This window comes from Uranotaenia lowii, chromosome 3 (assembly GCF_029784155.1).
Source record: "Uranotaenia lowii strain MFRU-FL chromosome 3, ASM2978415v1, whole genome shotgun sequence".
NCBI classification, from domain to species: domain Eukaryota; kingdom Metazoa; phylum Arthropoda; class Insecta; order Diptera; family Culicidae; genus Uranotaenia; species Uranotaenia lowii.
In genome coordinates this window covers 72912792-72927485 of record NC_073693.1, presented here as the reverse complement: position 1 = coordinate 72927485, position 14694 = coordinate 72912792, and the positions used below count along the sequence as shown (strand labels likewise).

General features: G+C 35.1%; 2 protein-coding genes across 3 annotated transcripts in view; one reads left to right on the top strand and one right to left on the bottom strand.

Moving 5' to 3' along the window:
* The window catches only part of LOC129756032 (uncharacterized), a 121215-nt gene extending 120248 nt beyond the window's left edge, over positions 1-967 (top strand). Inside the window, exon 7 of the mRNA XM_055752786.1 lies at positions 615-967. Coding sequence (XP_055608761.1) covers positions 615-884 — 270 coding nt within the window. The 3' untranslated portion in view covers positions 885-967. The remainder of the gene's footprint in view (positions 1-614) is intronic.
* An 11181-nt stretch (positions 968-12148) lies between these two features.
* Positions 12149-14694, bottom strand: part of LOC129755158 (ubiquitin-conjugating enzyme E2 W) — a 122943-nt gene continuing 120397 nt past the window's right edge. For both annotated transcript variants that reach the window (XM_055751515.1, XM_055751514.1), the window contains 2 exons: positions 14524-14669; positions 12149-14268 (listed from right to left, as the gene is read on the bottom strand). In XM_055751515.1, the coding sequence (XP_055607490.1) occupies positions 14255-14268; positions 14524-14669 (160 nt within the window). In that variant the 3' untranslated portion in view covers positions 12149-14254. The remainder of the gene's footprint in view (positions 14269-14523; positions 14670-14694) is intronic.

Here is a 14694-nt window from a genome sequence, read left to right as displayed (position 1 = left end):
TCTCTTTCCACCACATTGGAGGAGCAGCCCCATCTTCAAGAGGAGCTTCCGGAGGCTGTTTGAAGACTGCAGGAATTCGTGTGTTGAGGAGGAGTGTTGAGATTCGTCTTATCGAAGCAAGCGATGAGATGAATAACAACATATGCATGGTTTATCAGGAATAAACAAATTATATTATGTAACCATGGAGAGATAGTAAAATTGTGTAATCAATTCATTCCAAGTTCTACTTACAAATATACAAGCCACTTTTTTCCACTGCCCAAGTGCTTCCAACAACATTTCCGTTAACGAAATTCAAGTCCTTCATTCGGTGAATGGTGAATTTGCGATCCACCAAGAATCAAATTATTGTTATTGTGTTGGATTATTTTTATCAATGCTTTCGGCGATGTGGCTGATATGTTATCCTGATAGAGATCAGACGTCGTTTACTAGTAAAACAGTTAATTTGTTGTTGTCTAAGTGAACCATAAAGTTAGCAGCTAGTCGTAGCAAGAAAAAGGTCCCACCCAAATGATTCTGATGAGATGTGGATAACTTAAAATAAATACTTTTTACAAAAGTTAATCAACATATTAATCATACTTTTCTTTTTTTTTTCTCCCCCTTAGGACGATTTCCTGTTGCGCCACTACGACAAGGGCCCCTGCAAGAACAAGCTGGGTCACTCGAGGGCTTCAGTCGTGTGGCATCGGGCTCAGGTGATTGGAATCTTTGCCGGGTTTGGAATTTTGCTACTGGTTGCATCCCCTCTGCTACTCCTAGCAGCACCCTGTATCGTGTGCTGCAAGTGCCGCATCTGCAGCGGCGCCGCCAAACTCGAAGAAACGGAAGCCATGGACTACGACGACGCGGCCGTTGCCCTGCAGAGTCACCGATAGGGCCTCACCCCTTGAGAGAGGAAATAGAAATGTAACTGGTGGCATTTCTTTTCGATTTGATCTGTCTAGAAAAAGATTTTGTGAGAATTTTAGCACTCAGTTTCAAGATTCAGAGTTAAACTCCCGAATTCAGATTCAGAATTGAGATTCGGGAATCAGATTCAGAGTTCAGATTTAGAATTCAGAATTCAGAATTCAGATTCAGAATTCAGATTCAGAATTCAAATTCAGAATTCAGATTCAGAACTCAGATTCAGAATTCAGATTCAGAATTCAGATTCAGAATTCAGATTCAGAATTCAGATTCAGAATTCAGATTCAGAATTCAGATTCAGAATTCAGATTCAGAATTCAGATTCAGAATTCAGATTAAGAATTCAGATTCAGAATTCAGATTCAGAATTCAGATTCAGAATTCAGATTCAGAATTCAGATTCAGAATTCAGATTCAGAATTCAGATTCAGAATTCAGATTCAGAATTCAGATTCAGAATTCAGATTCAGAATTCAGATTCAGAATTCAGATTCAGAATTCAGATTCAGAATTCAGATTCAGAATTCAGATTCAGAATTCAGATTCAGAATTCAGATTCAGAATTCAGATTCAGAATTCAGATTCAGAATTCAGATTCAGAATTCAGATTCAGAATTCAGATTCAGAATTCAGATTCAGAATTCAGATTCAGAATTCAGATTCAGAATTCAGATTCAGTATTCAGATTCAGAATTCAGATTCAGAATTCAGATTCAGTATTCAGATTCAGAATTCAGATTCAGAATTCAGAAGTCAGTATTTAGAATTCAAATTCAGGATTAGGATTAGAAATTCACATCCAGGGTTCAGATTCGGAATTCAGATTTAGGAGTTAGTATTCAGATTCAAACTTGTTTCGAGATTCGAGTTTAGGAATCAGATTCAGAATTCTGATTGAGAATGAGATCTTAGGCTAGATTGAGTAATCGTCTCAAAATCGGAACTTAAGGGCAGAGAAACTTATAAAGGACAAAAATCCTATTATTTTAAAGGCAGGCCATCATCGATCCAACGAGTACTTCAACCTTATAAAAAAAAACAAAAGAACAAGATATAAAATACATAATTCAACAACTAGCACATTTAACAAACAGATTTATATTCTCAAGTTAGTACAATAATAAACATTTAATCAAAACAAAAATATGATAAAAAAAACAAGATCAACAACAAAAAAAGTCTTAAAAAATAAACTCACATTAGAGAAAATAATTTGCATCAAAATTTTTTTTTCTCAAAGTGACGAAAACAACTTTTACTAAATGGCAAATGATAAAAAAGAACATTGATTCTTAATTTAAATGTTAACTGAATTGTGATATTTAAAGTGATTCGAATTACGAGTACATTAATAGAGAGGAAACAGTAAAAACAAAAGGAAAAAAAATAACAAAAATAAACTCTAGGTAGTTCAAACGCTGAAACTGAAGAATGTAGATATCGAAAATTGAAGGAAGATTACCGAATTTCGAAAAGAAGAGGAACAAAATAATTGTTGAGAACGATGTTTGTAGTTAAAAGATTGAGGAAATTTTCTTAAGCAAACCAGACTTTAACAAATGCAACCAATAACTTAGAAAGTGAGTACACATTGATAAATGGAACGAGGAACACAATCTAGCAAATCAACAAACCAATAATAATCGACGCGTGTTTCTAAAACAGTAACGAATATTTAAACATAGAAAAAAAGAACAACAAAAGTAGACTACTGAATCTGTATTTACCCTCCCTTTTATCTCGTTTTTCGTATGTTTTCGATGAAAAGCTATTATAGAAAAAAAAAAAACTAAATCGTCTGTGGTAAAACTCATGTATGAATGTTAAACTTAAAGAAGAGAATAACGACACTAATGTTGTTGAGTAAAGCTCTAGGTGTAATAATTTCTTCTCTTTACGCCAACGAAAAATTTAAGAACAAAACCAAAATACATAGATGAAAAACAGAAACCGCTTTTAGAAAGCATTTTTGTCCGTACATAATCCACTTTTTTCATTCAAAAATTCCAAAGTAAGGAAACTAACGGATTTAAAAGGAAGAAAAACATTGAATCAACCAGATATATCTCACATTAACCCACCACCCTTTATGGAATTTTCCGAAAAAAAAACAACAGAAAAAACAGCTTAACAATTACCAGAAAAAAAAATTTAAACACGTTGTTTCGTGCGTTCTCGAACACTTTTTTCCAGCTCCCTATTCCGCGCGCTTTGTCGTTGTCTGTCTTGTCGTCATTGTTACTGTTAAAACGCGAGCATAATTTAACCGGAGAAATCCCATTGATGAGAGGAAATAATTTTCGAGACACATTTAAAATACATTCACTGAACGTTTCAGCTGAGAAGATTTGGTTGATTGAAACCACATTAACGGAGACCGTTAAACGTTGCAACTGTATAGATTCGCAAAAAAAAGATAGAACTTTATTTTCCAGACAAAAAAAAGTATCCCGAAGCAAACCAATACCGTAAATGGATGGTTTGGTTTTGGATCGATGTATTTTTTTTAACCTTAAGTTGATTATTGAACGTTATTAAACCGCGCTAGTTATGATATCTAAATACATGTAGTAGATAAGTAAGTAAGCAGTAATAAGCCAATGCGTAGTGAAAAACCAAGAGAAATGTACGTTGTGCAAGCAAGCCGGCTATATTGAAACATTATTTAAACAACTTATAGTTTTAGTGTGGGGCTTCCTAGTTGAGGCACACATAGATCTACGGGGCGCGGATTTTCTAGAGAAATCGATATAAACATTTTGTTGAAGACTTCAAGCTTAGGTGTACTTAGAAGAAATGTTTGATTCCCCCCGGAGTCGCTTTTTGTCCCAACGAAGCCCCAGGTAAAAACTGAAAAAATAAAAACAAACGATTGAAAAAAAAACATTGTATTCAATACCGGATGACAATCCGTTTGTACATGGACCACTTTTACGATTACCATTCAACGACAACATTTTGTCGAATGTAGAGAAAAATCCGATTTAATTCATTTAGATATTCAAAAGTCATCATTTCTGCTTAACAGCTCTCTGGAGCCACTACATGAAATCACAAACTTATAAATTTCGAAGTTTTGTAGGATGAAGTCAATGATTAAAAGATCGTTCAAATGTTAAAAGAAAACGACGCATCTGAATTTTTACATTGCAGCTCTCTGGAGCCACTACTCCATTAAAATAAGAGGTAAGGTGGCTATTTTATAAAAAGCATCTGCTGCTCCGAGTTTAAGCAGGGAAAAATATCGATCGACTTTATAGAAGTTGATTCATAAGCATAAAATTTAGTGGAAACTTATCCAACAATATTTGAAAAATGATCTTAATTGTATGCCCTTGAAAATCCTTTTTTTTTTTCTTTGGTTTTTTCTTGGCGTCTCTGAAAAAAGAGATGTTTTTCGTTTCATAAAAATGGCTCGTTAATATTGTTGAACCAAAAAATAATTCAAAAATCTGTACTCTTTAAGATAAATCTGCACTTGTGGTAACCATACCCACTGCTGTTTTTAAATATATTTTTTCTTGGAAAAATAACTGCCAGATGTGCCAGGTGGTTTTAAAATTGCACAAATGAAGGCAGTTGCTATAAACACCTTAATTTATGCAACAGAAGTGAGCAGCTTCTTGGTTGGCCAGCAGTTTTTATCGAAAACACCAGATTACCACCGGTTAAATGGGTTGCACTTTTTTCTTACAGAATTGTTCGTATGCTCGCTCACACACGATACAAACTTATTTCGCACAAACACAAACGATTGCTGGCGAAAACATTCCGGCCGGAGCTGAGTATATGGCCTGAAATTTGTACAAACAGCACCACAGAGGGTTGTTTTTACAAAATATTTCGATCCGGATCGATTTTACTCAAATCGTTTGCGCACTCATTAAAACAGTGTCATACACGATGCAAATCGTATTCACAGCGACAGAATGTCATCGAATTTCATCGCACTTTTGCAAATGTTTTGTAGTCTATGGCCCGCTTAAAGGGCTAACACGTTGCACCGAAAATCTCATGCCAATTTTCTAATAATGTTTAGAATCAAACCTAAATTATTGCCCAGTACTGCTCCACCGGGCGCAACTCCGGACAGTTTGGTGGATTCATGTCCTTTGGAACAAAATGGACTGAATTGACCTCATACCACTCCACGACACTTTTAGAATAGGAGCATGATGCCAAATCTGGCCAAAATAGCGGAGCTTCGTCGTGCGGCTGCATATTATTGTTATATAGTCGAGCTGCTAACTAGATAACTCATAAAACGATCTGCAACCTGCTTCAGAGAGCAAGGATTTTCCCGCATTTTTATTTCCTATTCAATTTCAACGCACAGTCACGTGTAATGAGGTACACTTTTAATAAGGTGGCGCAAAGGAACGCACACTATTGCACGTCGGAGAAAAAAGAAAAATAAACATAAACAAGCCCTGCGTCGCGACGCGCCGTTGTCTGGGAGCTTCATTTATCCTATTTAGGCAAAATGCGTCGCGAAAATGGTCGGTAGTGACGTCACTTCTGTCATGGTAACTATGTTTACGAAGAAAAAACTTTACTTCTACTTTTGCAACGTTTATTTCTCATCACCTCTCTTTCCACCACGTGTCCAGTCACGTGTACATGCATGTAAGCCCGAATTTTGCTAAATATCACAGTACCTGTTTTCTGTGATATTTAAAGACCGTAAAATGTCGATCACAAACTCAGAAGCACGTTGGCATACGTTTGCTCGCTAAATCTCAGCAACTGGCTCTGTCACTACAGTTAAGAAAGTGATTGAGTAATGGTCGAAGCTATCAACGAAAACGCTCTAGACTGGGTTCAAGAAATTACAATGATTTCGATCTAGCTGGCATTTTCGTTAAATTTTCTTGCTTGAAACGAATCCTGATTGCTTTTTTTGAGCGATTTTCGGAGCATTGTGCCAAATGAGATATTTTGAGGCGAACTTCGACGTTCTCTTCTTCTTAAATTTGTCGGCCACATTTAACTTGCTCTTGCCGGTGAAAAACTCCAACCCCGGAAATTGCTTAAAATCTGTGTTCATTCTCGAAGGTATTGGCGCAGACACCAGATACACACAAAAAAAAAGCATAGTAAAATTACTAAATCCGTGGTTTAAACGAACAACAGGCGACCATATTTTTGAGTCAAATATGTTTTGTTGTTTATAATACCTTACGCATAGCTATTTTACCATGTGCTCAATTTGGCTGCGCATAGTAAATTCGACTGCGTTTTAGTAAAATTGTCAATGAAATGATGCATTGTTTTACTTCGTCCCTAGTAAAATTAATATGTTTCATGATGAAACTAGTATGTGTTATGATAAAGATTAGGAGGAGCGAGGAGCTTGATTTAAATAGTAAAATTACTACGTATGTTTGTTTGTTTATTTGCATGCATGCATTATGACATTATTTGAAACATGAAAATTCACACTTCCGACACACGTCGGTCAATGTTAGTGTGTTCTCCCGATGCTCTGGAATGATTTTCAAAGTTATGTAACTATAAAGCAGCTCAAAATTAGTTTTTTTTACAAACGGGTTTGATGATTAATGATCCTGAATTAGTGTAAACAACAAGAATGTTTACCATAGTAAAATTATCATACGCACTTATGTTTTTGAGTCAAATATGTTTTGTTCTCAAAAGTACGATGTGCGTAGTATTTTCTTGATATGAATTGGTGCCACAATGTCAAAATTACTATGCGGACGGTAGTTGTGATAGAAATTATGATGAAATTATCATGATCATAGTATTTTCGACAACAAACATTGAGAGTTATCGAAAATTACCAGGTACATAGTAATTTCAATATTGTTTCATGCGCACTTTCACAAAATCGATGTTAAACTTTTCGTGGTTGAAAATACTATAGCGCTGAAATGGTAAAATTATCATGACAGCGTCTTTGGGATGACCACTCAATTTTTTTCCGTGTACCCAGACTGACCCATGATGGCTCTAGTATGGTGATCTCATATGCTAAATCGTCATTCCGCCATATTGAAAAAAGTTTTGACAGCTGGCTGTAGTGTTTACGAAACAGGGGTCCAGGGATGCCAGGTGTTAGAGATAAAAAATCTGATGGCCAAAAAGTATGTGTATGTGCACAAGCTAATCGTAAACTAAAGATCAAAAGATTTAAAACCGTACTGGGGTTTAGTTTATTTTATTATATTTAAATTGAGTTTTCGGAAAAAAAGCAATTATATGAGTATATTCAATAAATTAATTTGTATTCTAAACACTTTTTATTATAAAATTACAATACAGTTCGGTCTATCCGTATGTTCCGAAAAAGAAAAACTTTTCATTGACCGTTATGATTGAAAGGATCTTAAAGGGTGGAACAACCAACCAAAGCCCTAAGCCGGATGTTGCTTGCCCTTATTCTTGTTACCTTATCCAAAGAGCTATTTTGTTTCCCACCAATCGAAGAGTGTTGGATGAAAATAAAATTAAATCGGTTCTGCTAAAGGAATGCTATAAAATCTGCTATTGATAATTTTCATGATTAAATGATTAACGATTTTATGATTCGAAATTTTATTTTCAAATACTGCTTAAGCCTTTTTTAATATTAACATATTCCCCAACCCACTCATCGGACTTATCGTCATGCTCCTCAGGCGCCTAACGTTGCGCCTATTTTCCTATTTCAGCTCATCGGTTTTCTCGTTCAAAAGTTCCAAAAACCTCATCTGGTTTTCCCAAATGCTACCCATCAGATCCGGATTTCTCGATTGGATCTTCTGGAGCAGCGATGGCAACAGACGGGGGTCCTCCTGAAGCAGCTTTTTCATCTCGATGAAGATCGGATGTTCCTGCAGGAGGGCCAGCCGCTTCTCGGACGATGGAATGTAACGCCTCGCCATGTTACCATCCGATTCGATGACTTTCTGCTGCTTCTAGATTGCTCTTGAAAGAAAAAAGTGTTGAATAAGCATAAATTTGTCATAAGTAATGCAAAATTAATGTTACTCACCGCTACCGACAAAGCTGGCACCGTCGTTTATAGGTCAACCTTTTCCAGCTTTGCTTACCAGCCCGGTGCTCAACCGGAAGATTTTGTTTCGATTCTATGAACTATATTTGCAAAAATCAAGGCGAAATCTTTGTCTAAGCAATATCTTGATGATTGGCAAAACTTCGTGTTTTACAAAAAATCAGAGCACCTGGCATCCCATCCAGCCAGCAGCCAGCTGTCAAATTTCGGCTGCGTTTCGCCCCCTCCTCCGCATCCAACCCTCGTCTACCTTTTGCCAAAGTGAGACCACCATATCTAGATCTCGTTAAACTCATACAACTAAAAATCTCCCAGAATCATACGCAATCTGTCGGGGCATCGTGAAACCATTGTGCTTAGTCAAGAAAAAAAAATACACTTGATAATCAACAAGCCAAATGAAAGCTGTCTTGATTGAATCACCTATAAGTATGTATTTGAAATTATATCTAAAATATTTATTTCGTTTTTGTCTTCAATGTTAAATTGTTTACTGTAACAAAAATACAAACGTTACGTTATACCAGTCCTTCATTCAGAGCCAATTAATTTTGGGATTCACTTTTGATTTCGAATTTTTTCCGGCTGAGTGACAGTATGAAAGTTATAATGTCTGTAACAAATAATTCATTGAGTTCGGAATTGGTCATCTTAATCTGAACGGTTATTTATTGTTTAATGCGACCAAAAACACACACACTCTACATAGAACTTCTTGAAAAACGTGAGTTTCAATTTATCTTAACTGTTTCTGGGCTCGTACCTATAGATAGGTTCGAGGACATTCTCGTTGGATTGAAAAGAACTTGTTTAGACAATTTAAAAAGAAAATATTAATAAACGTGAAGAATAAATTGATTAGTTCTTTAATCCTATTTGGCGCTGGAAGTGTTCGTGATATAATGCTGTTTCACTAAAACTTATAAATTTTTGGAAAAATAACTCCAGAAACGATCGTGTTTGTGGTCCGGTTATTTTTCATTACTGATTTGTACACGACCAACAAGTGTGCGTAAGAAATGTCAAAAACAACTGTATTGGCCTTTTTGGCATTATTCTGAACTTGAGGAAAATTAACCTTAAAATCTATCATTTTTTAAACTATTTTTCCAATATTAATCCGTTTACGAGAGCAAGTGTGCGCGATAAATGTGAACTAAAAAGTCCAAAAAAAAAATGGTTGAAAAACAAGGGCAAATATGCCCTCCTCTCACTATCATCACACAAAAGTGAAATTATTATTCGGCACAAAAAAAACTTTATGAGTAAAATACCTTAATAAAACTGCTCGTAAATAAAAAAAGGGCAAATATGCACTGAATTTAGAACATTTAAAAATATCTGTTTCAAATCCATTTCTCTTTGCTTACAAATATTTTTCACCATTGACATTTAACCACATTCTTTGATTCGAAGTTTCATTCGAACCATATTCTAAAAGTAATTAGTTTACAAAATGATTCCACTCTTCAAAAATTATAATTTTAAATAAGCTGCATTTTAATGTTCCCTAACCGCTGCCCAGTAAATAAGCAATAATTCCACTGTAGCTAAACTTATTTACCGTATTCAATGCTTTTCCACAACACCAAAACGAATTTTGAATGGTAACAGAACTTTACTATCTTGAGGCAAATGACGGTTAATTTTTATTTTCTTGTCGTTGCATGAAATGTCAAATAGCGTATGTCGGTGTGAGTGAATTCATTTAATGTTTTGATTTTGGTGTGACGAATTCACGTACGTTTTTTTGTACCCATTGATAAAAGCAATTACACGTGCGATATCCAGAAAATGGTTCGAGAAATAATAATGAAAAAATATCAACAGAACAGGAAAAGCTAAGCTATTCTCACTAAACAGATTCGGATGGTTGAGACTGTTTTCAAGAATCATCATTATGTCAACCAAAGCACTTTGTTATAAATTGTACTAAATTTGCGAGAAAGGGTTTACAAAAAGCATCATCTCGAAGTCAAAATATTGTTTCGAACACTGCCTCGTCCAGTGGGCGGTAAAAGGGCTCATTCAGTATCCTTTGGTTAGATATTTTGAATAACAGACATTTCTTCGAATGTGACTAAATTTCTCAGAGAAACGAAAGTTCTAGGATTTATTGGAGAAAAAAGTAAACAAAAAATCTGACACTGTTTTTTTGTTGTAGATGGCGACTCAATGGAATATTTTCGTTTTTGAGAATTAAAATTAGTTTCTTCCGTAAACTTCTTCTTGTGAATTGAGAATGTGTGGTTTTCAACAACACCGGAGATGTCATAAAATGGTTATTTTTCAACCACAACGTAATAAGGAAGTGGAGCGGAAAATTTCAAGTTTTCATTCAATTTTCATTTGCGTCAGTCGATATATTTGTTATAAACTTTATGGTTGAATTCTTTAACCACATTTGGTTGATGCGCTCTAATTCAAAAATGGTTCTTTTATGGTTTATGAAATATATCGTGTTATTTTTTTTTATCAAAAGTAGGTAATCAAAAACGACCGTGTTCATTGCTGGATATATAAAAAAAAAACAAATAGCACAATGCAAATGTGTGTGTGTGTTATATCGAGATTTTTCCTTTTGTGCATGTGGCATAGTTTCACGATAACCCGTAGATAGCGCTGCGGAACAAGCGCCAAAATCAGCCTTAAGTGGTCAGTCTGGGTATCTGGAGTCTGCGGTATTGGTCACCCTGAAATGAAAAACGCCTGAAAGTAGACTAGTCTATCTTATATATTTTCATCGCTTCAATGTTACCAGTCCGTTAATCTATTCAGGTGTTGAATCTAAATCGCGGGAAAAGCTGTAATTTTAAATGAAAACCCAATAAAATTCCTCTTCTATTTCATGTCGTTGACAAGGAAAGGTGTTTTTCTTTTACCTATCCGAAATGGTCTGAATCAACAATCGGCTTTTATATACGTTTCTTCGTCCATCACACAGCAGCCATATTTTAACAGCATCTTCTCGTAGAGCTTCCGTGCCCGAGTTTTTGCCGTCGATTGTTACCGCTCACGAGCGAGGTGGTTAGACCAAGTGGAGCGTGATCTGGCGAACGTGGGGTACCCGAGAAATTGGAGAACGGTTGCCATGGACCGAGTGAATTTTAGGAATTATGTTCGTCAAGTTATGTCGTGAGACGGAATACTATGTAAATAAATAAATGTTGCCGCTATTCGCGGTTTGGGAAGTTCTGTACCTTGTATTTATGTAGTCCAGCTCTGTTCTTTGCATTCTGGACGTAGCTCTGCGACATGCCGATTGTTTTAGCCAAATCACGGCTTGAGCACTCTGGAGACAGTTGAATGGTGAATGTTCAACATTTCCCCCAACTGCCGGTGCGTCAGGTCAGAAAATTCCAGGTGTTTGGAAAGAATTGGTTCTCTCAACTCTCGTTGGTTCACCTCCATTTTCGTTAAATCGAAAAACGCGACTTCGAGTGAGAAAGTGTGCAAAATTAGGTTGATTTTTACCCAATGGAAAAACTCATTCATCTCATGCATAAACAACAGACGATGCAAATTGCGAACTCAAGACAAATTGTTTCATTTCAATAAGATTTCAGGTCCTTTTCAATTTCTCTCGAAGGTCTCTGGAGCCACCACTTTTGAAGAATCGAGAAGCTTTGGATGAGAGGTAACCGAGTCTCTATCACAATTTAAATCATAGAGAACCTCCACCCTAAATAAAATCCATTTTTATGTCTATACATAGACAGTATCAAACGAAACAAACAAAAAAAGGTTTTTCTCGAATGTTACGTTTACTTCAATTGTAAATGTGCGGTTATTTTTTTAGAAAGGGTAGGAAATAAAACACTGCATTGCATAGTGAAGCTTATGAATCGCATTTTTTTTCAACAGGCAAAGCGCGTTTCGCGTGTTTTTTTATTTAATTTTTTTTTGTTTCTATTCTAGTCATTTTAACATCTTTATAGCATTCGCGACATCATATCAGCTTTGATGAGTGTACTGTATATATTCGAGTTGAATGATAATGAAATGAAAAATTCTCAATGAACGAATTCAGTTCTTCTTATCCTGGAAGCAATTGTGAAATCTCTGGAGCCACCATGAGCATCTTAAACCTGCCATTTTAATTAGATTTTTAACTAGTTTTAATTAATAAATCCTTTTTTCTCAAATTATTTACTAACACAATGAATGATGAAGGATTTCTTTCAAAAATAAAACACCTCTTGGACTCACCGCTTCTTTTTCACAAATTATATTGTTTCTCAAGTGTAAACCCAAACAAGTACATTTTAAGTTTGACTATACACAATTTCCTCGTTTGTTTGTTTGTTTGTTTGCTTGCTTGAAATTGAATGCATATTTTGATTTACTTTAATCGTTTTTTTTCAGTTACCTATGTATCTATACTTATATGCATTTGTTGCAGCTTGTTGTAATAGCTTCGTCTATTGAATTCCCATGAAACTTTAGGCTGTGTGCTTCTGCTCAATTAACATTTGATTAAAAAGTTTTTACGTGTTTTTTTTTGTTTGTTTAGGATAATTGTCTCTCAATTTTTCGTTTGCCTTGTACCTATCCTTCTTTATCTCTTAAATTTGTTCGTTATTTAACGTTTTCTTTTTTTCACAACAAATGGAGTTTGATGTTTCCGGTATGAAAAGGTTGCAAAAAAGTGAGTACATCCAACTGAAAAATCATTTCAACAACCGAATATTTTTTAGAGTTTATTTGTTTTTGGTGTAGATCACGATTCAGCATCAGACAGCGCGGTTTGGAATTGATTACCCTATTTCGACTCATCTGTCTAGTTACGGAACACATTTTGGACTTTCATTTCCATTTACCGGTGATGTTTTTTTTGTTTCTCTCTCTTTTTTTCGTTTAAAGTTTATAACACTTTCAACTAATGCCTAGATTAGGGTAGAGAAATATGAATCCAATGATACCACCAAATATAATACAAATTACAGCGAATTTCGTTTTCTTTTAAGTTACGAATTGTTTTTTTTTCTACTCCTTTCAACAAACGGAATGTGTTTACTTTTTTTGGTGACTTGAATATGCCGTGGTTATATTTTTCGAATCTACGCACGCGTTGTTTTTTTTTATATCGACGGATAACTAAAGGATAAATTGAATTACATACAGATATAGACGCATATAATCAAACTTGTACATCTTAACATTAACACTGATTGTTCGAGAACAGCAGCGCTCTGACTTGTTTTATGAACGAAGGTTTAATTCTAAGGATTAAAATAATAATTTATAAGTATTCCTTGTTTCTGTTTGTTTTCCTATACAAAATTTACAGAAAAAGATAAAACCGTTTAAAATAAAGCTGACTATTAACGGTTTGCTCTAGGTTGTGATTGATTTGATTCGTAAACTGACTCCGAACGAGATTGGGTTCATATTGTAAATTTTTCAACTAATATCATTCAAATGAATAATCCGTAAAACAGTTTCTGATATATATTCAAAAATAGAAGAAAAATGGTTAGCAAATAATATGACAAAATTCAGCTACTTGAGCAAATTATTTGAAAGATATTTCTTGATGTCTCAATTGATCCTCCTAATTAGTATGTGACTAAAAAATGTTCAAACATGATTTCAAACAGAAGGTTATTTCTGAAAAACGGATTATCTTAAATCCAGTATTGCTGCTATATTACGAATTTTTTCTCTTCATTTGTAACAAATTCAAGACATTTGATTTTGAGGAGGTATCTAAAATAATTTCCAAATAAAACAAATATTGAAAAACGACCTTTTTACATTCAAACCTTTTGAAAAACAGCTCTTGGATCATCTTATCGAAATAATATCAATTTACTTTGTGATGCGTTACTATGTCACATGTTCAGAAGATTCATCATTGATAGTAGAAGCTTGTAGCATTTGTAAAATTTCAAATAGTATTCAGCTTTTTAAAAAAATACAACTTAAAACCACTGAAGTATAAATTTTATCAACAATTAACAATTTCGTGAACGCGTATGGGGCCTAAAATAGTCTGCCTCTCTTAAATCACAAACTCGAACCATCCATCATCATCGTCTCCTTGGAAGCTGCAGTTGTTTCTTGTTTTCTGTTGCCGTTGCCTTTTAACCGTTTTGCTGATTGGAATTGATTTTTTCAACTATTGCATTTTTGTTTTCCTCACCGGTTTGTCTTGTGTGATTGATTCATTGTTAACGGATGATAATCTATGATGGCGAGGAACTAGAGGAGAAACTGGCGCATTGACCGGGGGTTTCCTTTATTTCTTCCTTTAATCCTTCTCGGCTTAAACGCTACGGATCCCGGCGAATAGTAATTCGCCTGCAGTTTTTTACTCTACACGGAATCATCTGTGAAAAACATAGTAGAAGCTTGGTTAAAATTTATTCGAAATTTTTAAGAGTTAAAAAGCATTCTAAGATTCTGTAAATTTTCCACATTTCTAATGACAGCTTTCAAATTTTAGAAAATTTCAAATACTTTTCCACATGATTTGCTACTTATTCAAATACATCTGGTTAAGGCTCGTTTCCAATGCATCATAGCCGCCTACACAATTGCCCCCGGTAGGTAGGCAATCGGGAAAGCAAGCGTTCAGTACTCACCATGGTACCACCATTTGGTTTTCTTGGGGTTCTTGTTGCAGGTTTTCACGTAGATTCCGTTATCCGGCGGTCGACGCTTTTCCCGACAACTGCTCAACATCGACGATATGCTAAGACAGACGGATTGTACCGAGAGGGCTGGCGACCTGGAAGCGAAACAAAAGGAAAACA